Here is a 25,283-nt window from a genome sequence, read left to right on the forward strand (position 1 = left end):
GTCCCAGTATCGTTTCCGGGCTATAACTCCTAAACCGTTCAACTTGGCTACACGAAACTTTCTGTACATGTTAGGCTAGTGCTCTAGTTGTGCCTTTTGCTAATGGGAACCTTTCATTTTCGATACTTTTTCTGTTACCATGGAAACTTATTCAAAAATACCATATTATTAAAGTTTCCTTTCTATTCCGGGCTATAACTCGAAAACCGTTCAACTTGGCTACACGAAACTTTCTGTACATGTTAGGCTAGTGCTCTAGTTGTGCCTTTTTCTAATGGGAACCTTTCATTTTCAATACTTTTTCTGTTACCATGGAAACTTATTAAAAAATACCATATTATTAAAGTTTCCTTTCTATTCCGGGCTATAACTCGAAAACCGTTCAACTTGGCTACACGAAACTTTCTGTACATGTTAGGCTAGTGCTCTAGTTGTGCCTTTTGCTAATGGGAACCTTTCATTTTCGATACTTTTTCTGTTACCATGGAAACTTATTCAAAAATACTATATTATTAAAGTTTCCTTTCTATTCCGGGCTATAACTCGAAAACCGTTCAACTTGGCTACACGAAACTTTCTGTACATGTTAGGCTAGTGCTCTAGTTGTGCCTTTTTCTAATGGGAACCTTCCATTTTCAATACTTTTTCTGTTACCATGGAAATTTATTAAAAAATACCATATTATTAAAGTTTCCTTTCTATTCCGGGCTATAATCGAAACCATTCAACTTTCTGTACATGTTAGGCTAGTGCTCTAGTTGTGCCTTTTGGTAATGGGAACCTTTCATTTTCGATACTTTTTCTGTTACTTTTAAATGTCATGTTACTGGAGAGCGGATATATTGTTGTATGAATTTATTCAAGGACAATTTACTAAGCTCTGTTCAAATAGTTAAACCTACATGGATGACAATATCAAAATTTAAACTCTTAGTTACAATGAGCTTTATTTATTTTATGTTTGAGCTTTCATACACAACTGGGCGCGGGGGATAATGCCAAGCTTTGCGGCTCCTTGTTGTTTTGCATTTATACAAGCACACAAATGAAGTATCCTTGTTGTGATTGTTATATCTGCCTCTGAGATAACTCTGTAAATGTTACTAGGTGATGAAGAAGTGGGAGAGTCGATGCTCTCAGCTACAGACTGAACTATCAGCAGAAAAAGCTCGCTCACTCAAGCTCAAACAACTACGAAGCAATAAGGAGCCTGAATCCACATCGGTGAGTAATTTACTGAAATGTAATGTCATTTATGACAACTAAAATCACATTCTTTTAATCATAGTAATTATAATTTTCATTTTCCTAAACTGATCAAAAAATCTTGACCAGTTAAACTGGATTTGTTTGTATGTTTTAGGATAACAATGGTTCGGAGGATAAATTAAAGACTGCTATGGAGGAGAGGGACAAATATCAGGCAGATCTACTGCAGGCACTGTCCGAAAGGAATTCCCTAAAGCAGCAAAACGCCTCACTAAATACCAAAGTCACCAACCTAAGTATGTACTTACATTGCTAGATATGCTGGTTGTATATATAAATGTTTGGATATGTTAAGGCTAGAGGGTGCAGTGGTCTCAGACACTAGATCACATGTTGATCACCTGTCATGATCCAGAAGGTTCCCTAGACATTCTCACCCTCTATCATTTTAGGAACAATGACTCCATTATTTCTGTATTACATACATAAACTTTCAAAGTTGAAATTTGTACTAATTAAAATGCAAATGTATATTCAATATCACTTCATGCTTTATTTCTTCTTAATTGTTTGAAAATGTGTGAAAAAGTGTGATACATTTGAAAATTAATATTTTAAAAATTTGTTTGTTTTAGGTAAAATACTGAATATGAAGAAGACAGAACAGAAAACAACTTCCCAGGTTTCTGATGTGTCCAAAAATGAAAGTATGACAAGTAAGCAGGTGCCATCTATAAACATTGAACCTACAAACTTTACAGTAGTGAAACCTGAACCACGCCGTCCAGTAAATTCAAAGAACTTGGGTGTGCCAACTGTTACTTTATCAAAATCTGAACCTCAGGTGGGAAAAGTGTCTCCTAAATTAAGATCTTCCTCTACCAAACTTTCACAAAACTTGCCTAAAGATATTAAGTCAAGAACTATGTTACAAGTGCAAAAACATCAAGCAGATAAAAAGTCACCCAGTAAAATATCATCTTCTCCGGTCACGAGAGCAATGAGTTCAAAATTATCTACAGAAAAATCCACAATTCCCAGACTAACAAGGAGTCAGGAAAAACGCAAACTCGAAGTGGAGACTCGGGATGAGGTGGTGACAAAGAAGGTGAAAAGCGCAGCAGGTATGGTAACAGGCTTAGCTTTTTCTCCTAAGTCACTTTCTTTAACTTTTCTGGGTTTAACCATATTTGTTCACACACACACACATATATATATATAATTATGGATGTGATGTATCAAAATCTACAGAATATTTACTTTTACAATTGGTCAAAGTGGCTGTTCTGTATAACTGAGCTGGCCACTCATTCAGACGTTGAAATCACATGTTTTTAAGAACTGTATACATGTATACTATAGTTTAAATTAATGACTTGAATATTTAGCATTTAATAGTTATGATATAAGAGCTTTCACAATTGTTTAAAGTTGTATCTACATGTAGAGCTAATATTCATCATCCCATCACTAGTAAATTACATGTATTATTACATGTAAGTCCTTGACTATTATGTGATCTGACTAGACTTAGACCTTATTCTCAATTGGTTTGTTTTTCAATCAGTTAGAATTTTTAGATTCACATACATTGTACTTTCTTCCTTAAAAGGGTCAATCCCAAATAACTCTAACAGGTTTAAATATATCATATATATACTGTAAATTAAGACTGGTGATAATATTAAATGAGAAAGTGAACGGTCTTGTCTCTAAAATTAAAAAAAAAAAATTATGTAATATTTTCTGCCTTTCAGATTTGCAACTTAACAAGAAACCTCTGAGTACGATTACCAACAGCCCTAGTAAGCTGTCACACCCATCGACAGAGGATCTAACTAAGAAGGTTGGACAAGCCAAAAGAGTGCTCAGTTTACGCAAATCACCAGAAATGCGTAAACATCTACGTAAAACAGACACTCAAAATTCTAATACAACAGAAGCAGATAATCAAGACTGTAAAATGCAATAATGTTTTTAGTGAAATCATTTGTTTTATTTACCGCGCGGGACACTATACTGTTGACAAACGTACTTGTCTAGCCGCGCCATGATCAGTGCGGCTGACACAGGTAGCTGATACAGTGACTGGTGTGATTGTGCTAAATTTAGATCGTGTTGTTTGTAGTATCCGAGCATGCGGGATTACCGGAAGCGCAGTGACACTCGTGAATGAAGATATCACCATCAACGTATATAGTAGATCTAAGCCCCTGGTATCGCACAAAATGTCTTTCTTAGTAACTGATTGCTTGTGCCAAAGCCTTTCTGTTTTTTGAAAAACAAGTCTGTAACCTGTAGAAAATAACTTTCAAACAGAAATTCACTAGACAAAGAAGATTGAGAAAAAACAGGTGGGTTTTTGTCAAGAAAACATGCGTTAATTTTTGTTTTATTACAAGTAAATCATATATTTAAATATAACTAATATACGAATAAATATTGTTTAACAGCGCTGTTTATATCGCTATTTTTTTCTTCTATTTTTGCCTCATATAATCATGGTTGCATTTACATGTAGCACATCAGAAATAATTTATAATTTACCCAGTACTGGCAGATATTTTAACTTGCGTGGTATTGTGGAAATGTCACCCTGAGAGGATTATTATCAAACAGGATGATCTTAATGATATATAAATTCAACATACATATTTCGTTTTTTGGTGCACCGATAAAAAACCAGTCGTCTACTGACATGCTCCCGTGCACGTGGCTGTCCCTTTGATCAATCAGTCAGTTAGGTATAATTGACAGACATGGAAGTGTATGGCCCCTCCCCCGTTACTATAGGTAAATATCATTGGCTGGCTAGCTCTAACCACACGTGTCAGTAATACAGGTGATTGACAAGGTGGCGTGGTTTCTGAACCGACCAGTGACCCAGCTATTTAGAATTTTTTAGACATATTTCTAAAATAAATGGCATTTTGTATGATTTTTTAAATCATGGTTCACCAGAAAATGTACTAGATTCTACTAGAATTTGTTTTTAGACTACAGATAGATACGTTGTACAATATGTAATTACTACCAAGCACTGACGGCTGCGATGTCTGAAAAGCTACCGTAAGGAAAAGAAATCTTCCTTGTAATTCATAGAATAACTCCTTACATCCACAGCATTAATAACAATATATCATGTAAGTTTATCATTTGTGTATGTTTTTTACGGTACAAAATTTCCCCGGCACGAAAATTCTCTGGTAGGAAAATTCACGTATTCGTTGACAGATCCTCATGCGATAAACTGTTTTTCTCTATCTTTTGACATCCGCATCTCATTAATCCAGTTAATTCGCTCATTTGTTGTATGTCTTACCGTTTGTGTATAGTTCAATTAGTCGTTGTCTTGTTTTTTCATCAGTTCGTCGTCCGTTGGAGTAGAGTTTACCGCGAACATGTGAGTGTCAGCGACGCGTTTGTATTGCGTTGTTCTATATTTAAACTATGCGGTGATCGTCTAGTACACCACTTTCCCGTGCAGTGCTGAAGCTATCTGTATCAGCCGCACTGATCACGGCGCGGCTAGACAAGTACGTTTGTCAACAGTATGGTGTCCTGCACGGTAACTCTGCTGAAAGAGATTTTAGTTGTAGATTATAACTTGTTTAAAATATCAATGTCAAAAAGTTTCCATCATATTTAATTAATTTGAATGATTATGCTCTTGCAAACATGTATGGTGTATTATGTAGAAGTGTACATAGACATTTTCTTATCAAAGAGATTTTGATCAGTGTATATCTTGTACAATAGGTTTCTTGTATGTAGAACATTTGTTAACATGTCATGAAAAAGAAGTCCAATACCCGATTGTTTTGTAAATTTTTGAAGACCCTGGTACATGAATATGTACATGTAGTTATTGTTACAGAAACTTTTATTACAAGGCAATATACATGTATGTGAAAATGTTGAAATGAGTCACGGCTATAAACCTGAAATGAATTTTTGTCCTTAATATTTTAATACAGACTGTACCTTCATGAACTTTAGCTTCTCTTCTATAATAGATGTTTTATTATTATTGAATACATTGAGGATTGTTTGAAGAAAAAAATGGATATTATCATGTAAACCTAATCTAAAATAGGAAGTAAAGTTGTTTTGTATTTTATAGCAATATTGTTATTCTACAGAATTCTACAACTTCAGTCTATGAAAATTCTCTTGACTGGTATACAAGTGACCTAGCACAATATTCTTACATTAAAATAATAATGTAGAAAATTAAGTTTGCAAAGGTAGAATATCCAAGAGTCTGAATTGTACTGAAATCTGCAATAACTTTTTACACATTTCTAGGATTTTGTTTATTTAACAATATTCTATTTAGTCCAGCCTGATATTAATGGGTTCTTCAGTGATAACTCCCCTTTTTCAATGATAATTGGTATGTATTTGAGAGTGCAGGGGTACAGGCCAAATGTTGAAAACAAATTTTTTGTATTTCCACTAGATCATTAACTTTAGCTATGTTGTATTATATCTAGTATTAAATCATTATTTGTTACTTTTTAAGCCAATTTATTAGAAAACTATCTGTGAAATTTGAAGCGGGCTTATTTATTCTTTTGTCATGAATAGACTGTTACTGCCACAGTTGACTACAAATCACATAATCAGGTCCCTTGCTGTATGTTTTGTCACAGTAGAACCATTTTAAATGTGTTACAAAGCATTATCTCTGTTTTGACTGCAGCATTATTCTATACCGATACATGTATTAAACAAAAATTGTACACAAATAGCAAAGTATGGATAGTATATTGAATAACACATTTGAGTAACTTTGTGAATACATTACTTCTGGTGTTTTACAAAATGGGTATGAAATTGATATATTTTTCAACATGTGCAAATGGTGTTTTACGATAGTAATGTGCCAGTATTTGTCCTAGAAAATTGTTTCGTGTTATTTAAGATTTTGTTACATGCCAGTGTTTGTTGTATACTTATAACTTTAATAGTCTATGGCCTTTTTTGATTATGCGGTTTAACTGGTTGGACCTAGTCGTTTGTTTATGAATTAAAGACGGACCTGGTGATTTTATATTGTTTTCAGACGAGCCTTGACAAAGCCCTCACTGGCCTGTATTATAAACTGCATGTCCGTCAGGATTTATACTTGAAATAATGACTTTTACTAACGGTCGAACCGGTTGTTCCGAATAAACGAAAACGGCCTTTGTGTTGTGAGTAGTTAGTGGAACGAGTCTTCTTTTTTCCCACTTTTGATGCAGAAAAGTATATACTTAATCCTGAAGTCAGTTATACAGGAAAGCTACTTTCCAAATATTTATTTAGAAAATTATAGTTACCAGTGTCAGAATATGTATTACTGTCTATTTCTACTTTGATGTCCTAACTTTTTCTAAACTGTCTACTTACATAATCTTAAGTGCATAGAGAAAGTGTGTATGTTGTGAGAAGAAGCAAAGGAATGCATGACGTATAAATGTTTGGTTTCTGGAGAAAGAAATACATCATATCAGAAATCAATAAATAATAGAAACAGATGTTTTAATTTTCATTGATAAATGTTTAATACTCCAATTGTGTGTGAGACAGGAGAATTTCAACTTAAAAGGATGGAAGTCAAACACAAGGTTTACTTAACTCATATCTAATACTTGGAGATCTCCTGTCTCGCCAAAATTGGATGACTGGTGAGATATTGTGTTTGAATTGTCTTTCGTCTCTGGTCCATCCGTTAACAATTCTTGTTACCACATTTTCTCTGGAACTACTGAAGGAATATGTCTCCTGCTTTTATATGCAGGCTCCCCTTAGGCCCAATAGCTAGTTGTGCATGTTGCATTTTGAAACCAATCAGAACAACAGAACACTGTCTTAGATTTTGATAGCAACACCGCTTTTTCTCAAATTTCATATGTAGGTTCTAGTTCTGTAAAGCATTTCATGGAGCCATATCAATGTCCTCTGACTTACAATGAGGCCAACCACCTGCGAGTTACATGTGAGGTACAGTACAGACAGAGACAAGACCATCGTCTCGTATTTTGACAGTTGAAGTTTGTTTTTACAATTTCTCAAGTACTGAAAGAATCAAAGAAATTTCAGTTTCCTCTTGGTTGCTACGGTTCTGCAAATTGCATTTTGTGAACAAACATGGCTAATCAGCAGCCATCTTTGATTTTGACAATCCACACACAAGATGATAGATGGAGTCCTATTGAATTTGATAATTTGAAATATGCTTGCCTGTTTTCAATCCATTTTACCACAAAAAAAAATTTCAAAACAAATGGCAGCCTCACCCGAAAACAAATGTCAAATTTGAAGTTTCAGTTTAATCCCACTAGTGGAACTAAAACCTAATTCGTGGACTAAACACAACAGACTCGTGATTGAAGTGGTTTTTGCAAGAATATACTAGTATAGTTGAGTTTACAGTCATATTGTAATGCATTAAGAACAAAACCAACAATACCATCACCAAATAAAGTTGGCTTTTTGTGACATTGATAGACCAATTCAGAAATATTTGATTAATTTTACGATATTGGCACTATTAATAACATCTTACAAGGATTTTCAATTTCAACCCAACAGTTTTGTTGTACAGATTTGTATTATTGTTGCCATTTGAAAACTTGTATTATGCTGTTACTGTCGATTGCACTCAGAATGCATCTTATATCTCTACACTTTACATTCACTTGTCAAATTTGGTATGGTGTTCCGATTCTACACTGAAGTAGTACTGCACTGTAAGAACCACTTTGGCAATCAGCAAATCAAGAGGAATTCACTATCCTTACACAGTGTAAAGATCTGCAGACCTTTACATAGCCAAAGTTTGGAGCGATCACTTTCCATTTATACTTAAAAACATAGGGTCACCAAAACTTGAGGAGCCTATTCCTCGTTGGAATCTACATAAGGCGGACTGGGTTCAATTCAAAAATTTGTGCGCAGAGAAGCTCATCGAGGATAAATTTTTGAACCTCGATGACCCCATTAAAATTTTCACAGAAGCGCTCACTTCTATCGCTACAAAAACCATACCAAAATCCGTGCCAAAACCTACAAAGTTTCGTCTCAAATGATTCATTTATCAATAGATCTGGTAGAAATTCCGCTCTGAGGCGGTACTTGGCTTCGCCAACCGTCTCAAACTATAACAATTTTAAAATTTGGAGAGCAAAAGCTCGAAGGTCTATCAAATCCGACAAGAAAAGTACTCGGAAAGAGTACGTCTCAAAAATTAATTCCAATACATCTTCGAAGAAAGTTTGGGAAATGATTGGTAAAATCAGTGGGAAAAGAAAAGCAACACCATCCTCCCACCTCATTAACAAAAATAAAATATTTTCCTCAAAATCCGTAATAGCTGACGCCTTTGCCAAAAATTTTGCTAAAAATTCATCTGTCAAAAATCATTCCAAAAAATTTAAAAAATTTAAAAAAGAAAAGGAAAAGAGACGTCTTAATTTTAAATCCTCCAATAGTGAAAGTTACAATAGGCCTTTCGAGATACCAGAATTGCTCGAGTCCCTTGAGAAATCAAAGGACTCGGCAGCTGGACCAGACGAAATTCCATATATGTTTTTAAAACAATTATCAGACTCTTCACTAAAATGTCTTTTAACTATATTTAATCAAGTTTACTCTTCTGGCAAAATTCCCGAGTCTTGGAAGGAATCACCATTATACCCCTTCCGAAGCCCGGGAAAGATGCTACTGATGCCAATAACTATCGTCCTATTTCATTGACGAGTTGTATTTGTAAAACTCTAGAACGTATGATAAATACTAGATTAGTTTGGTTCCTGGAATCAAACAATATTTTAAGTCCTTTGCAAAGCGGCTTTAGAAACCGCAGGGGAACGGTAGACCACTTAGTTAGACTAGAAACATTTATACGAGAAGCATTTGCCAAGAAAGAACATCTTGTGGCCGTATTCTTTGACCTTGAAAAGGCATACGACACAACTTGGTAATATGGAATCATGAACGATCTCCATGATATCGGTATACATGGTAATTTGCCAAAGTTTATTTCAAATTTTATATCTGACAGGCATTTCAAAGTTCGAATGGGTTCAACGTATTCAAAAACAGAAACACAGGAGATGGGCATCCCTCAGGGTGGTATCCTGTCTGTCACACTTTTTGGATTAAAAATTAACAGCATAACTAAATGTCTTGGTCAATCTACGGAAGGGTCTCTGTTTGTGGATGATTTCTTGATCTGTTACAGATCAAAAAGCATGCACACTATAGAACGACAACTACAACAATGTTTAGGCAAATTACATAATTGAGCTGACGAAAATGGCTTAAGATTTTCAAGAAATGTCTGTATGCACTTCTGTCAAAAACGAAAACCACACAATGATCCTGACCTCACACTCAATGGAATTAAAATTCCAGTAGTTGAACAAACTAAATTTCTTGGACTAATAGTTGATTCGAAACTGTCCTTTGTTCCACATATCAAACATCTGAAGGATAAGTGCTCGAAGGCGCTGAACATTGTACGAGTTCTTTCCCATTCTGATTGGGGTGCAGACCGTGAAATGCTTCTACATATCTATGGGGCACTTATTAGATCAAAACTTGACTACGGCTCTATTGTCTATGGATCGGCTCGCAGCTCCTATCTACAGATGCTTGACCCTATACAGAATCAGGGACTGCGTCTCGCACTTGGAGCTTTTCGAACAACACCTGTGAAGAGTCTCCATGTGGAAGCTAATGAGCCATCTCTAGACGATCGACGAAAGAAATTATCCTTACAGTATGCTGCTCAACTGAAATCCAACCCAAAAAATCCCGCATTTAACCCTGTATTCAATTCACAACATCAAGAAATATTTACACAAAATTAAAAGCTTATACCAACATTTGGCATCAGAATTTCAAAGTTTTTGCAGGAACTAAATATAAATTTCGACACCATTGACGAGTACACCGTATCGGATATACCGCCATGGCTCATTCAAACACCTGATATCAATTTATCTTTTCATGAGAGGGCAAAGTCCAGTGCATTACCTGAAGAACACAAATCCTCCTTTTGGGAATGCATCAGGGATTTCCCTGATCATGCTCAGATCTACACTGACGGATCAAAAGATGGTGATAATGTTGCGGCAGCATGCTGTACATCTAATCACTGTTCCTCTATCCGACTTCCAGATGTTGCCTCCATTTTTTCTGCGGAAGCTTGTGCTATCGGTCTGGCTCTTGACCACATCGAAGAACACCGCATTGAAAAGGCAATCATCTGTTCAGACTCTCTTTCGGTTCTTCAGGCTGTGAAATCAAGAAGCCCTAGAAATACTCTAATCCAAAATCTTTTAATCCGAACATTTCGATTATCTTCTAAAACTCAAATTACTTATCTCTGGATTCCCAGTCATGTGGGTATAAAGGGGAATGAACAGGCCGATAAAGCAGCTAAGACTGCTCTTCGCCTAGCACAAACAGATTTGAAACAATTTAGTCAGCCATCAAACACCATTGGCAACAAAGGTGGTCTACCGAAACCAACAATAAACTGTTTAAAATTCAACCTACACTTAATCCTAAACTGTCCAGTCGGAGAGACCGCAGAGAGGAAGTTGTTCTCTCTCGGCTCCGAACTGGACACACATATTTTACACATTCCTATCTATTGAGAGGGAAGGATCCTCCTACATGCCATGCATGTGATTCTCCTCTCACAGTGGAGCGTGTTTTATTGCATTGTATTGATTTTAAACACATATGAGATAAATACTATATCTCCGACATGTACACTTTGTTTCATGCCGTGAGACATAATCGTATTTTCAATTATCTCAAAGAGATCGGTATTTTAAGCAAAATATGAACATCATCATACATCGTATCAACTCAACATTTTATGATCAACATTGTGCATGAGTTTTCTCATGTGTTTTAGCCAAAACTATTTTATCCCATGCAAACCTTTTTTATCAAATAAACGTTTACAATCTGTGTTTTAGTCATTACTTGCCTTTTCTTACCCTGATCTTTTATCCTGATATTAATGCCTGACTTGTAGTTTGGCCCTAAATGACCTTAGTTCACGATGGGCCGTAAAACTCAAACAAACAAACAGAGTTATCTGTCCTTGCTGGTAGGTATAGATTGTTCAAACATGGTTGTCAGCATAGATGTATCTGATGTTTCAAAGAAAACAAAGTCATTTTTGCTCACAAAAAATGGATGTTTCCATTGATACCTACCTTCGAGGGCACATAACTAATACGTAATAGGTTTATTTATAAATGACAAAACATTCAAGTGATATCTCAATTTTTTAATTTTTACTTCTTATCAAAAGGATTGTTTAGCACATATATTATCACGCAGTTTCACATAAATATGAATATTTGATGACAAGAGAACACCAAACGGTTTAATTACATAGCAATATCAGCATTGGATGATTCCGTTAAATATGGTAAAATGAAGTCCACCTTCAGCATATTGCAGAGTCCTAAATTGTATCCACAAAATGTGTAGTAACTTTGTATAATGCCATTAACAAGGGCAAGCTTCAGTTCTCACACTCCACATGCTCACGTGTTAATTGTCCAACAACAGACTGTCATTGTCACTCATACTTTGTTCAAACGGAAACCTCTTTGATGCAGGGGGATACTTCTCTGGTAACTTCTCAATAATTTAACGTACACAGTTTACCTGCAACGATGACAAAAATATTTAATTAGAACCTTTTTATGTATGGTATGTCTATGTAGTAGGGAATGTTTTCAAGGATCAAATAAAAACATGGCTCATTTGTTTTCAATACCAAAATCATTTACACTTAAAATAGTTTATTCAATATGTTTGATTTAACATTCGTCACATGAACAAAGGTGGTTGTCGGGTCTTACTTACAATATCGTCAATTTTCATGATGCTCCTAACGGTTTCTGATGCCAAGTGGATAGCACTAGTAGACACAAGAAGAGGCTGCACTACATTTTCCTCTAAAATGTTGGTAATTGCTCCCTGAAAAAAAAAATGTCATAATGATTTGAAATATGAAAAAAAAAATCAAAATGATGAACAGTTGAAGTTTGAGAAATTATTATATAAGTTTTCACAAGCTGTACAGAAACAAAATTATAGTAATAGTAACGTTGACCTTCGATTTACAGACATAAAAAGCAAGCACTTTTGGTATTAAAGGAAAGCTTGTGTGAAGTTTAATGTTGACATATTTATCAAAAGAAACAGCAGCTGTGAAAGCACCACCTACATTTTTGTCTAATTCCTACTTCTATCCTTTGCTAAGGCTGTTTAAGGAAGACCTACCTTGCGGACATTAATACCAGCTGTTTTCTCTCCTTTGGCATGTCTGTTCCTCAGCTCTGTCACTGTGGCGATGGGGTTAAGTCCAGCATTTTCAGCCAGGGTATAGGGTATTACCTCAAGGGCCTCTGCAAAAGCCCTGAAGCAGTACTGTTCTACACCTGTTAGGGAGTTGGCATGGTCCATCAGCTGGAGAGATAACTCAGTCTCAGGGGCACCACCTCCAGCTATCAGAGCCCTGTAACGACAAACAGTAAGGTGTACATCAGATTGACTGTATATAAATATTCATTTGCTGTGAAAAATTCATAAAGCATTTACAAATGTGCTTTCTTTTGATAATATACACATTGTTAAAATCTTCGTAAGGACTTATAAATCAAAATTAATAATTTGCAAATTATTAACTGTTTTATTAATAACATATGATTATCATACCAAGTTGAAATGTTTTATTAATAGCATATCATATGAAGTTGAAATGTTTTAAAATAACCGATGTAATTTTAAATAATGAAAACCATGCCTACTTCTTTTTTACAAGACAGCGGATCACACAGAGGGCGTCATGGATTGACCGATCAGCTTCCTCTAAGACCAGCTTGTTTGATCCTCTGATTAAGACGGTCATTGTCTTTCCTTGAATAGGGATACCTGTGACCTGTTGATAAAGTTCATGAAACCATCATAGAAGTTTTGAGGCAAAATGTCTCAATATGGAAAGAGTATAAATAATAAACTTTGTTTCTAAATTTTTATTTATAACAACACTAATGCTTCTGTCAGAATGTGATTTACATGATAATATCACAGAAAAAATATAATTGATTTTATCCCTTTAGTTACATCAAGTTCTGTCTTTTAATTGTACAATTCAGAATCCTTTCTCCTTACAACCACATGTTATTGAATTTAGATAAATTCTATTCAGCAGTTTAGAAAAATCCTTCGAAGACAATGTCTATCTATAACATGTCACAAAACTGAGATTGGACACCATGATATACCATAACTCACTTTAATCCTTTAATCTGTTCTGTTGAAATGAATACACTTTTTACAAACTTTGGAGTTTTGACAGTGTATAGGCAGTGTATAGGCACTTAACAGTTCTTTTTTTTCTCCTCGTGTTTGTTTGTTTAGATATACCATGTACTTATTGCATACCTTGACAATCTTGCTTGGTCCAGTTTGAATTTCCTCAAACAAATCTGCAGATCCGAGATTTTCTGGTATAAAATGATCCAAACTAGCAATGGGTCGGCATCCCAATCCCTAAATAACATAGTCATCCTAATATTAAATGTATTTGTATACAAAAGAAAAATCATTACAATTTTTTTTTACTTATCTTACTTTTCAAATGGCAAAAGAAACTCTTCAACTTTATAAACAAAAATTAAAACCGTCCAAATTGTAGAATGAATCATATTTGAATGAACAAGCAACCAGCAATGTAACTGTTAACATCTTGCAGTAATTTTCCTCTAAGAACATTTTTTTAGCATTTTATACAGTATTACATAGATGCAAATCTAAGTGAAAAAGCTTCACATATCTTACTTTTATATACACACTTTGTAATCTCAAATGGCTCACATTAGTGTTCTGACAATACCAGTTTCCTGTCCTTTTCATTATTTTAAGTTCAGATATTGAACCTTTATTACATAACTAAAACTTACCTTGCAGACAAATTCAACATCGTCTCTTTCAATATCTTTAATGACCATAATTTTCATCTTGGCAAAGAAATGAAGAGCTAAATCACTAACAGCATCTCTGAAATTCAAATCAATTAATAAGAAGACAAGGAGCCGCAAAGCTTGGCATTATCCCCCGCGCCCAGTTGTATTTTTTAATAAATTTCCATGGTAACAGAAAAAGTATTGAAAATGGAAGGTTCCCATTAGAAAAAGGCACAACTAGAGCACTAGCCTAACATGTACAGAAAGTTTCGTGTAGCCAAATTGAACAGTTTTCGTGTTATAGCCCGGAATAGAAAGGAAACTTTAATAATATGGTATTTTTGAATAAGTTTCCATGGTAACAGAAAAAGTATCGAAAATGAAAGGTTCCCATTAGCAAAAGGCACAACTAGAGCACTAGCCTAACATGTACAGAAAGTTTCGTGTAGCCAAGTTGAACGGTTTTCGAGTTATAGCCCGGAATAGAAAGGAAACTTTAATAATATGGTATTTTTTAATAAGTTTCCATGGTAACAGAAAAAGTATTGAAAATGGAAGGTTCCCATTAGAAAAAGGCACAACTAGAGCACTAGCCTAACATGTACAGAAAGTTTCGTGTAGCCAAGTTGAACGGTTTTCGAGTTATAGCCCGGAATAGAAAGGAAACTTTAATAATATGGTATTTTTTAATAAGTTTCCATGGTAACAGAAAAAGTATTGAAAATGGAAGGTTCCCATTAGAAAAAGGCACAACTAGAGCACTAGCCTAACATGTACAGAAAGTTTCGTGTAGCCAAGTTGAACGGTTTTCGAGTTATAGCCCGGAATAGAAAGGAAACTTTAATAATATGGTATTTTTGAATAAGTTTCCATGGTAACAGAAAAAGTATCGAAAATGAAAGGTTCCCATTAGCAAAAGGCACAACTAGAGCACTAGCCTAACATGTACAGAAAGTTTCGTGTAGCCAAGTTGAACGGTTTAGGAGTTATAGCCCGGAAACGATACTCGGACGGACGGACGGACGGACGCACGCACGGACGGACGGACAGAGCCCAAATCAATATCCCCCGCAAACGCGTTTCGCGGGGGATAAAAATCTAATCACTTAAGTCAGAGTATTCGTATTATAATATCAGGACAAATTATTGTGTTGAATACAATCATTTACAGTTTAATATCAAATACTAATTTCCAATACAGAACTTTCAACATATATTAAGGGTTTCCTATTACAAATATGTTTCCTTTTAATGATTAACATCTTCACATCGAGTATAAATTGAAAGGACACAACCACTTGGTGCCTAGACTTACCTTAACACGGATTTCTGGATTAGGAGAACATTACAGCCAGCTTTTTTAATCTTCTTGACTATGTCTAGGATATACTGTCTTTCCTCTCTTAACACTCTGTCCATCTGAGAGTAATCAGACACTACTACCGAGTTGTCCATCTGCAAAGAAGCAATAAGTAAAATTTTTTAAGTTATACTGCTCTGTGATACTGGGTCCAGGGTGTTGATTCTTGGAAGTCTCATTTTGAAAAAAATTCAGTAATTATCTAATCAAAAGCACACAGGAAGCCTAGCTGGTGCAATTCACTAAAGTTATGTTTGTCAGGAAGCCTAGCTGGTGCAATTCACTGAAGTTATGTTTGTCAGGAAGCCTAGCTGGTGCACAGGAAGCCTAGCTGGTGCATTTCACTGAAGTTATGTTTGTCCCATACTTTTTAATAACAAGGTTATCTGCTAGGTGTTTTAGGGAAATAAGACTACATCTTATTAAAGGTTTAGGCCCAGATTAACGTAGCAAGAGTTATCATGTTGCTCATATTGTTGTACATATCTACTAAAGTTTATGTATAAACATGTTCATGTGAAGACAGTACTGTGGGAATGCTTCAACACAACTAATTCCTCCAAATACTTTACACGTTAAAATCGGTTCTGTGTAGGGTCAATGGCAAGGTTCTTTGTCAGATAGGGAAAGGATAGCACAAACAGGGTAAATAGTACTGCGACTTCATAATACATTACACATGGCACAACCAAGCCACACACCGTCATTAACATGATCAGTTTTTACCCATAATGGTGGCACTACAAAAATGACCGATAATTCATTCTTTCTGAGGGAAATATCAACTGGAGTCTGCCATGTTGATAGATATGTTTGTGTTAGACTAGTGACCAGACAAATTCTCTATTAACTTAGATAGAACCTAACTTTACAAATCTATGTAGTTTTTTAAGTTATGTGATGACTTGTTATTTCTTGTGTCCGATTGCTACCAGTTTTATTTAAACTTACATCAGTTTTGGGAGGAGATACACAGAACTGTATCAGGCCAACCTTGGCCTTTTCCACTCTGTTAGGACCACCTGTTCCAGCACTTTTTTGGTTAAACACTAAACCTTCAATCAACTCGGTATCTTCAATAGTTCCACTGTAACAGCACAACAAAATCATTCTTAATTTCTCAAACCAAACTGTTTTTCTTTCTTTCTCAAACGAATAAAGACAACCATTTTAGAGTAAAACATGATTCACTTTGAAACACTCAACATTGAATGCAAAGTTTATTCTTTGTTTCCCTTATAAATAACCGAACATTGCTGCATATTTACACATACTTTTTATCTGGGATATACTTTGTGACAAAATGCTATCTCACAATGAAGATGAAGTTGGAAATTTGTTCTTAAAAATATTTCCCCTTTATCCAAATAAAAAAAATTCACTCAAGTTTTTGGAAGTTAACTTAGCAAAATAAAGATTATTTTGAATAAAATCCACATGGAAATGCTTGCCCAATTTTTTTGACTACTTTGATGTCTCGGAGATCCACATTGGTGGCTGTTGATGGGTTAATGACTTTCAACACTGCATCTACAGCAATGGGAGACAGAATTCCAGAGTACTGGGATACTACCTGAAACACAGATAAACACTTAATTATACTGAAAGATTTTCAGTCAAACTATCAAACTTATCCTGGTTTCTTTGAAATGACAATTACTATTAGGGTTGGGTATTGGAAGGTCTAAAACGATATGATACGTATTTACAATACACTGAAACAATACATGATACATATTGACGATACAGTGGACCTCTTTTTCAAATTCATCGAGTTAACATCTGTGTTAATTAATTTCTGTCAATTTGTATTCTTAGTTATGAAAAGGCATTTCTAATCCATTTAGGTGATACAGATGCTTTAAACACTTCCCTTTGATCGAAATGCTCTGACTTGAATAATGTTTTAGAATAAATTTTGTTTGAAATTTCCTCTTTCTATAATGAAAACAGTAGGTTAAGTTGTAAAAACGATACTAGGATATACAAAACATGTTTGCATATTGGTATTCGATACACTACTGAAAATCGATACATATCGGTATATCGATATATTGATTCAGCCCTTATTACTATACACAAGATCATTTGATGTATTACACAATTATTATCATCCTAAGTTACAGCATATTAAGATATGTTGGCAGAGTGGTAAAACATAGGGTGGTTTTATTTTGGTGTTTCCTTGTGCTCTGTGTAATATTCTAGTTTGATACCTCTAGATATATCTAGTTTCTGATTTCACAAATCAACAATCCAATTTTCGGTAAACCCAAAACAGTATATATTTCCAAATGCTGTTTTAAAACTGATGTGATCCCCTTTTAATACGAATCAAAATTGAGACAATCTCAGCAATATTATGATATTGACGTCATTAATTTTTTTTTTTTTTTTGTTATTTGGTTTTTCGTTTGTATTTTTTTTTACCTAAATATAACCCGATCCCAACTATCCCAATCAATGGTAAATGTATAGGTATACCTTGGAGTTTAGAGAGGTAGATGCACTCTTTAGAAGAGATTCACGATCAGATAATTCGAGTGGTTTTACAATGCTCTCCAAGATCTCCACAGACTTTGCTGAGGCTTTCTGGAATGCTTCTGATATACTGGTTGGGTGAATTCCTGTAACACAAGCATACAATTTACAAACATTCAAGTGGTAATTTTTTTTTTGCTTGAAACAACTATTGAATTTATTCACCTATTTCTGAATAAGCCTATTTACCTTTTAAGTTAAGAATAACTGCAAGTTGAAAGGATAATGAGGGGTAAAAACTACAAAAAGTTTCTAAAATTTTATATCCAAAATAAATGTTAATTTTCATGGTCTTTCTAATTTGTACAGCTCACGACAAAATGTTCAGCAAATTCAAAATTTTAAGCATAAGGAGAAGTTTTCTCAGATAAGAAAGGAATAAAATAATTGGCTCAAGAAAGTCCACACAAAAACTCTCCACAATGTCTGTACAAGGTATCAGATATGTTCCTACCCTTTGCCAATAGTTTTGAGCAGGCATCTAAAAGGCTTCCAGCTATAACTACAACTGTTGTAGTTCCATCTCCAGCCTCGACATCCTGGGCCTTGGACAACTCCACAAGCTGAAAAAGGTTATCCATAGTTACATATAAAGTTATCTTTGTATATCCATGTATTTCTATTGTTTAATTTTATACATCTAGGATGTATAGTTACAGAAAATGATATTCAGATTTGTTTTGATACAAATGGTTACTATGACAAGTTACAGTCAAAATTGTTTTAAGAGACCTTCCAAAGGAGATTGAAAAATAGGTCACATATGACAGTTGGTCTCTTAATTGAATCACCCCTTTCGAAACAATTAAATACATGTATCAATGTATATTGTGGGACATGTTTTGACAGTTTTGTTGTACTAAAAACAGTCACAATAATAGGAAATTATTAAATATATAATATATCACATAATATAATACATCTTTTAATTATGTACAGTATTTAATTTTAGGCACTTTTATTTTTCAATTATCTATTTATTTTTTATTTATCTTTCTGTTTTTATTAATGAATAAGATTAAGAATTTCTAAAACAAATATTTGTTTAGGCCTACCACTTATATATCATAATTAGCTACAGAATTACAATGTATTTAAAAGCAGAAAAAAATAAAAATAATTTTTAATGTTTTTTTTAATTTTCTTTCATCATTTTATTCATTTATTTCATAGATAAAAAAATAGTGTGAAAAAAATAATTTAAAAAAAATCCGGAAATCAGCTATTTCCGACTCCTCTGTTACTATCTCCCAAAATGGCTGCCATCATGCTTAGCTACACTGATACATTTTCAGTATTTCTACATTCATGTCGTTCTTTTGTGAGTAAATCATTGTTCATCATTATTTTAGTTGGTTTTGGAAGTGATTATTCTTGATTTTCATCATAAGCATCGTGAATAAATAGCACATTTTCCTTGCAATATCCAGCTCAGACATGCAGACGGCTTCGCTCATCAGTACCGAAGCCGAGAGACTTCATGCATGAATAAGTGCTAATTTATGTCAAAGTGAACACCTTGTGTATATAACCAAGCCATATGGATAGCTCTTTTGTCTTGCCTTAATGGGGCTGGGTTGGAAGCCCTACAGGATAGTTAACTGGCTTGGCTTTATATATGAATAGAAGACAAATGCATGTGTGATTTGGGTCGTTAAATACAGAACATCGAGTGTCGTTGGATCCTAAAAGTATGGTCGCTTGTCGCATAAGACAGACGGTCGTTTAATACAGATAGATTATATAGCAATTTTCGCTGGGAGGAATAATTTAGGTCGTTTAAGACAGAAGGTCGCTGAATTCAGAAGGTCGCTAAGGCAATTTTGACTGTATATAAGCTGGTGCCAAAGAGGCATAAAGAAATATATGTAACGATTGTCAAAAGACCTGTAGTCTTTTGAACAGTTCACTCTCTAAGGCCAAATGATGGGCTGAACACTTAAGTAAATGTACCATTTTCGCTGCAGGGTGAAGAACCATCATCTGCTTCAGGATTGTTGCTCCATCATTAGTAATTGTTACATCCCCATTGGAGGCCTGGATCTGCAAAATTTCATTTAGTATGTGAACACAAGATATGGCTTTCAATTTTCGGAAAAAAAAACTTTAAAACTTGTTACCTCGTAAACATTTTGTTTGTTAAGAGATTTATCAACAACTAAGATCATTTAGGGTCAAACTACAAGTCATGCATCAGTATCAATGATCCAGATAATAATTGCATCAAAAAGACCAGGGTAAGAAAAAGGCAAGTAAGAACAAAAACACAGATTATAAAAGATGATTTTATAAAAAGATTGTATGGGCTAAAACTCATGAAAAACCTTATGCACAATGTTGATGAAACAATCAAATGTTGAGTTGATACAATGTTTTACTTGGAGATAGTCCAGGGGTGTAGAGATCGCATGTGGTCGAACCCCTGGAGTATCGAAGATGATATGTACAAGGCCTGTGACTTTCCAATCCTAAATTGTCTGTTTTCATACTTTCCCATCTTTGCAGGAATTCATATCAATTTTAAATTTGATATGCTTCTGCATCAAGTTGCCATTGGTGTATTCACACAATTGTAACACTTATGAAAATAAGATATGGATGAGACAAGTTTGTATAACCCTTTTGACTACCCCAATTCCTCTAAAGACTCATGTGATGATCATAATCTGTCAGAGTTAGATCTATACATTAAGACTAGTAGATTAGAAGCGGGTTAGGACTGGCCTGATCATCAGTGCGCAATCGCCAATTGGTATAGCATACAGCCAATGTTCAGAAGTTCCAGATTGGAGCCCTGGTCTGGCTGCTACATAATTATGAATGGTTAAATCAGTATGAACTAAAGATTAAATGGCAGGATGATTTCTATTCATTAAGTGCTGTTATCAACTTACCATCTTGTCCATGCCCCTAGGGCCAAGACTTGTTCGGACAGCATCAGCAACGGCTAATAATAGAACATAATTTGTCATTTTATTACTGCATTGAAAATTATGAATAATTATTGAATAAATGCATTATAATTGGAATATTGGATATTTTATTATGCTTTATCACTTAGTAAATTGGTGATATGAATACTTTAAACGCATATGATTTCCATACCAACAAATGTCTAGAACTGTCAGGAATGTTCTGGTGAGTGAAGCGACTAAAGATCTACTTCATCGAATTAAAAAAAAACGCCATGGAAACGTCATAAAACATAAGAAATTAATAAAATAATATCTGTTTGTCTTAAATAGCCTGTTAATATATTGAATACATATACATTTTATTCTTTAAAACGACAGAAATATCTGTTGTCACGATCACAACAATGTAAACAAATGTATCGTCTGTAAACCAACCCTTTGCGGCAGTGATGTTGCTGAAGCGAATTTGTGTCGGTTTTTCTTTATCCTTGTATTCTGACTTCCTTGTCTGGTTACTTTTAGGTGCCGGTGGCATGATGGATGGTTTAAAAAGTCCTTTTTTGCCGTAAAATCGTGGATGTTAATGGATTTCTACGGCAGGTCCCCACATGAATCACGTTGAATATTCGAGAAGATACCAATATGGCTGCCTAAATATCGGAACTCCTCGAGGACTTTCGTACATGTTATGAGAATTCGATCGCACGCCTTCCCCGAACCCGGTTTGGATTGTCGAGACAAAAACAATGCCATTATTTAATTTCAAAACGCATGGAAACGATGTATGTAGGCTTATATGATGCAAACATTTTATAATTCATAACACATGATTTTTTACACGGAACAATTAAATCCAAATAACACATGAGTCTATAATGTACAGCACTGTGCACTTGATATAGGACGGAGTTAAGGTTCATGTAATGGCTTTAACCAGTGATATTTTGCAAGCCTAAAACGCATTACTGTGCTGCTATTGAACAGAACTAATTTCATTAATTGTTGGTATATACCCTGGCTAACTGTCAGTCTTACTGTTGATAAGTAATTTGTGAAGCTGCTTGTAAATTTCAGTAAAATAAGAGAAAAATGTATATTTCTGGAGAAGACATAGAACTCGTGTGAATTGCATTGATGGCACCAAATAAACATGCTATCGTGTTCAGTAGTGACTATGCCAGGTACTCCAACAGTTTGTTTGGCAAAATCGGACCAGCGAATAGCGCAGGAGCCTATTGTTGTAAATGCAAATGGCTGCTTTAAATGGCGGATCACAAATATAGCATATAAGAAGACATTTTAATTGATACAAGTGCTCTTATATACACTATAAGGTACTCTGAACATGACAAGAAGAATATTTACGAAAAAAAAAATAGTTAAAATGTGGACTTTGAGGCTCTTTCCGGAAATTTGCATTTTTCGCCCCAAACAGATTGTTTGAACTATTTTTTTTTCGTGAAGAGTCTTCTTGTTATGTTCAGAGTACCTTATGGTGTCTACAAAAACATTTGTATCAATTGAGATGGCTTCTTATATGCGATATTTTTGATCCGCCATTTATAGCAGCCATTTGCATTTACTACACTAGGCTCATGCGCTATTTGCTGGTCCGATTTTGCCAAACAAACTGTTGGAGTACCTGGCATATTCACAACTGAACACGATGGCATGATTATCTGGTTCCATCAATGCAATTCACACGAGTTCTATGTCTTCTCCAGAAATATACATTTTTCTCATATTTTACTGTATTTTACACGCAGCTTCACAAATTACATATCAACAGTAAGACTGACAGTTAGCCAGGGTATATACCAACAATTAATGAAATTAGTTCTGTTCAATTGCAGCACAGTAATGAGTTTTAGGCTTGCATAATATCACTGTTTAAAGCCATTACATGAACCTTAATCATAATTTAATGTTATTTAGCTGCTTCTATGAGAGGAGGTTATTCTCTTCGTGATATATATATTGTACAACTCGTTTGGTTTTCCGCTAAGAATGATATTAAAGTTGTAGATAATCATAATTGATATTTTTTTGTTGAAATTAGACCCTATCATACCGTATAATAGAGGATACGGATACAAATTTATTTGCGTGAAAACGTGTTTATTTAAAGATAGATCTATACTGTACAGCAACATGTCAAAATATGGAATTAAATAATATACAAAAATACAAGATAACTGCATGCTAACTTAAATGAAACTTATTGTGCAATGTCCTTTTTCTTTAATTCAAAGTCTCTGAAAATTCCACATATATATGTTTCTAATATAGTATGTGTTTTAATAACTACAGAAAAGTTGGTGTTTTGCCTATAAACCGGTCCCTCTGTATGAGAAGGAGTTCAATCTCTCTAATACCAGGTAGGTGTTTATGCTCACAACGACCATTTTCGTTGGCTTAATTAAAATATATTTCATTAATTTCAATTTATTTTATTCCGAATGCAAACAGCATATAGGATTACAATAAACATATATATGACGACACATTAAATATGTGCAAGATGGCGGAGAACACAGTCAGTGTAATACAACACAAACTATGATATACATTACAACAAGCTTGTGTTAATATTAATAAGTTTGCCATAAGAAAACAAGAAACAAAATATATGTGTATCATACAGTTACAGTTAATTTACAATTGCAATTAATAACATAGAAAAGACAATAGGTACTGGTAATGCGAAATCTTGTGTGCAATTTGCTAAGATTGTGTTCAATACATGTATCATATAAATAAATTGCTTAACTATTTAATAGTAACTTTCTTCTAGTCGTTGCCTGAATTAAATATTTACCAAAATTTCTTAAAGTTTTTACATGGGTACTACAAAACTATTCAACCATCTTGAAAAAGATGGTCGACGATAAAAGTATGGTTTTAAATATTTTACCCTTATATCAAAAAAATCTTGGACATAATAAAATAAAATGGGCTTCATCTTCAACCTCATGGCTATCACAACAAGTACACAGCCTTTGTGGTCTAGGGATACCGGTGTATCTACCAGTTTCAACGTTCAAACAATGGGCACTTAATCTGTACTTGGATATTATTCGCTTTATTTTGAAAGTCAATGGTTTACTGAGATAATCCTGAATCATTTGCAAAGCGGCTTTAGAAACCGCAGGGGAACGGTAGACCACTTAGTTAGTCTAGAAACATTTATACGAGAAGTCTTTGCCAAGAAAGAACATCTTATGGACGTATTCTTTGACCTTGAAAAGGCATACGACACAGCTTGGCAATATGGAATCATGAACGATCTCCATGATATCGGTATACTGGTAATTTGCCAAAGTTTATTTCAAATTTTATATCTGACAGGCGTTTCAAAGTTCGAACGGGTTCAACTTATTCAAAAACAGAAACACAGGAGATGGGTGTCCCTCAGGGTGGTATCCTGTCCGTCACACTTTTTGGATTAAAAATTAACGCCATAACCCGTTGAAATGTCTTGGCCAATCAACGGAAGGGTCTCTATTTGTGGATGATTTCTTGATCTGTTATAGATCAAAAAACATGCACACTATAGAACGACAACTACAACAATGTTTAGGCAAATTACAAAATTGGGCTGACGAAAATGGCTTTAGATTCTCAAGATCAAAAACTGTCTGTATGCACTTCTGTCAAAACGAAAACCACACAATGATCCAGACTTCACACTCAATTGAATTAAAATTCCAGTAATTGAACAAACTAAATTTCTTGGACTAATAGTTGATTCGAAACTGTCCTTTGATCCACATATCAAACATCTGAAGGATAAGTGCTCGAAGACGCTGAACATTCTATGTGTTCTTTCCCATTTTGATTGGGTTGCAGACCGTGAAATGCTTCTACGTATCTATCGGGCACTTATTAGATCTAAACTTGACTACGGCTCGATTGTCTAAGGATCGGCTCGCAGCTCCTATTTACAGATGCTTGACCATATCCAGAATCAGGGACTGCGTCTCCATGGTCTCGCACTTGGAGCTTTTCGAACAACACCTGTGAAGAGTCTCCATGTGGAAGCTAATGAGCCATCTCTAGAAGATCGACGAAAGAAATTATCCTTACAGTATACTGCTCAACTGAAATCCAATCCCGAAAATCCCGCATTTAACCTTGTATTCAATCCACAACATCAAGAAATATTTACACAAAATCGAAAGCTTATACCAACATTTCGCATCAGAATTTCATTTTTTTTTTTCAGGAACCAAATATAAATTTCGACACCATTGACGAGTACACCGT

General features: G+C 34.6%; 2 protein-coding genes across 2 annotated transcripts in view; one reads left to right on the forward strand and one right to left on the reverse strand.

Moving 5' to 3' along the window:
- LOC138318711 (centromere protein F-like) overlaps positions 1-6,731 on the forward strand; it is a 41,757-nt gene extending 35,026 nt beyond the window's left edge. Inside the window, exons 14-17 of the mRNA XM_069261347.1 lie at positions 1,108-1,224; positions 1,364-1,505; positions 1,845-2,333; positions 2,967-6,731. Of these exons, the coding sequence (XP_069117448.1) occupies positions 1,108-1,224; positions 1,364-1,505; positions 1,845-2,333; positions 2,967-3,181 (963 nt within the window). The 3' untranslated portion in view covers positions 3,182-6,731. The remainder of the gene's footprint in view (positions 1-1,107; positions 1,225-1,363; positions 1,506-1,844; positions 2,334-2,966) is intronic.
- Positions 6,732-11,494: 4,763 nt separating this feature from the next.
- On the reverse strand, positions 11,495-21,685 carry LOC138318712 (T-complex protein 1 subunit delta-like). Its single transcript, XM_069261348.1, has 14 exons — positions 21,453-21,685; positions 20,997-21,049; positions 20,056-20,145; positions 18,557-18,665; positions 18,046-18,188; positions 17,013-17,134; positions 16,513-16,648; positions 15,517-15,656; positions 14,199-14,295; positions 13,681-13,788; positions 13,044-13,174; positions 12,517-12,751; positions 12,097-12,210; positions 11,495-11,895 (listed from the first exon to the last, which is right to left on the reverse strand). Exons 1-14 carry the CDS (start codon positions 21,550-21,552, stop codon positions 11,878-11,880), a joined length of 1,596 nt encoding a protein of 531 aa, XP_069117449.1. The 5' UTR covers positions 21,553-21,685; the 3' UTR covers positions 11,495-11,877.
- Positions 21,686-25,283: the final 3,598 nt, after the last annotated feature.

Source organism: Argopecten irradians, chromosome 3 (genome assembly GCF_041381155.1).
Source record: "Argopecten irradians isolate NY chromosome 3, Ai_NY, whole genome shotgun sequence".
Lineage (NCBI taxonomy): Eukaryota > Metazoa > Mollusca > Bivalvia > Pectinida > Pectinidae > Argopecten > Argopecten irradians.

Bases quoted from the DNA above. Each gene is read 5' to 3' on its own strand.
- LOC138318712 (XM_069261348.1), bottom strand. From the start codon at position 21,552: ATGCCACCGGCACCTAAAAGTAACCAGACAAGGAAGTCAGAATACAAG. The intron at 18,189-18,556 runs GTAGGAACATAT...CTTGTGTTACAG, and splicing joins CTCAAAACTATTGGCAAAGG to GAATTCACCCAACCAGTATA. The intron at 14,296-15,516 runs GTAAGTCTAGGC...TTTGAATTTCAG, and splicing joins ATCCAGAAATCCGTGTTAAG to AGATGCTGTTAGTGATTTAG.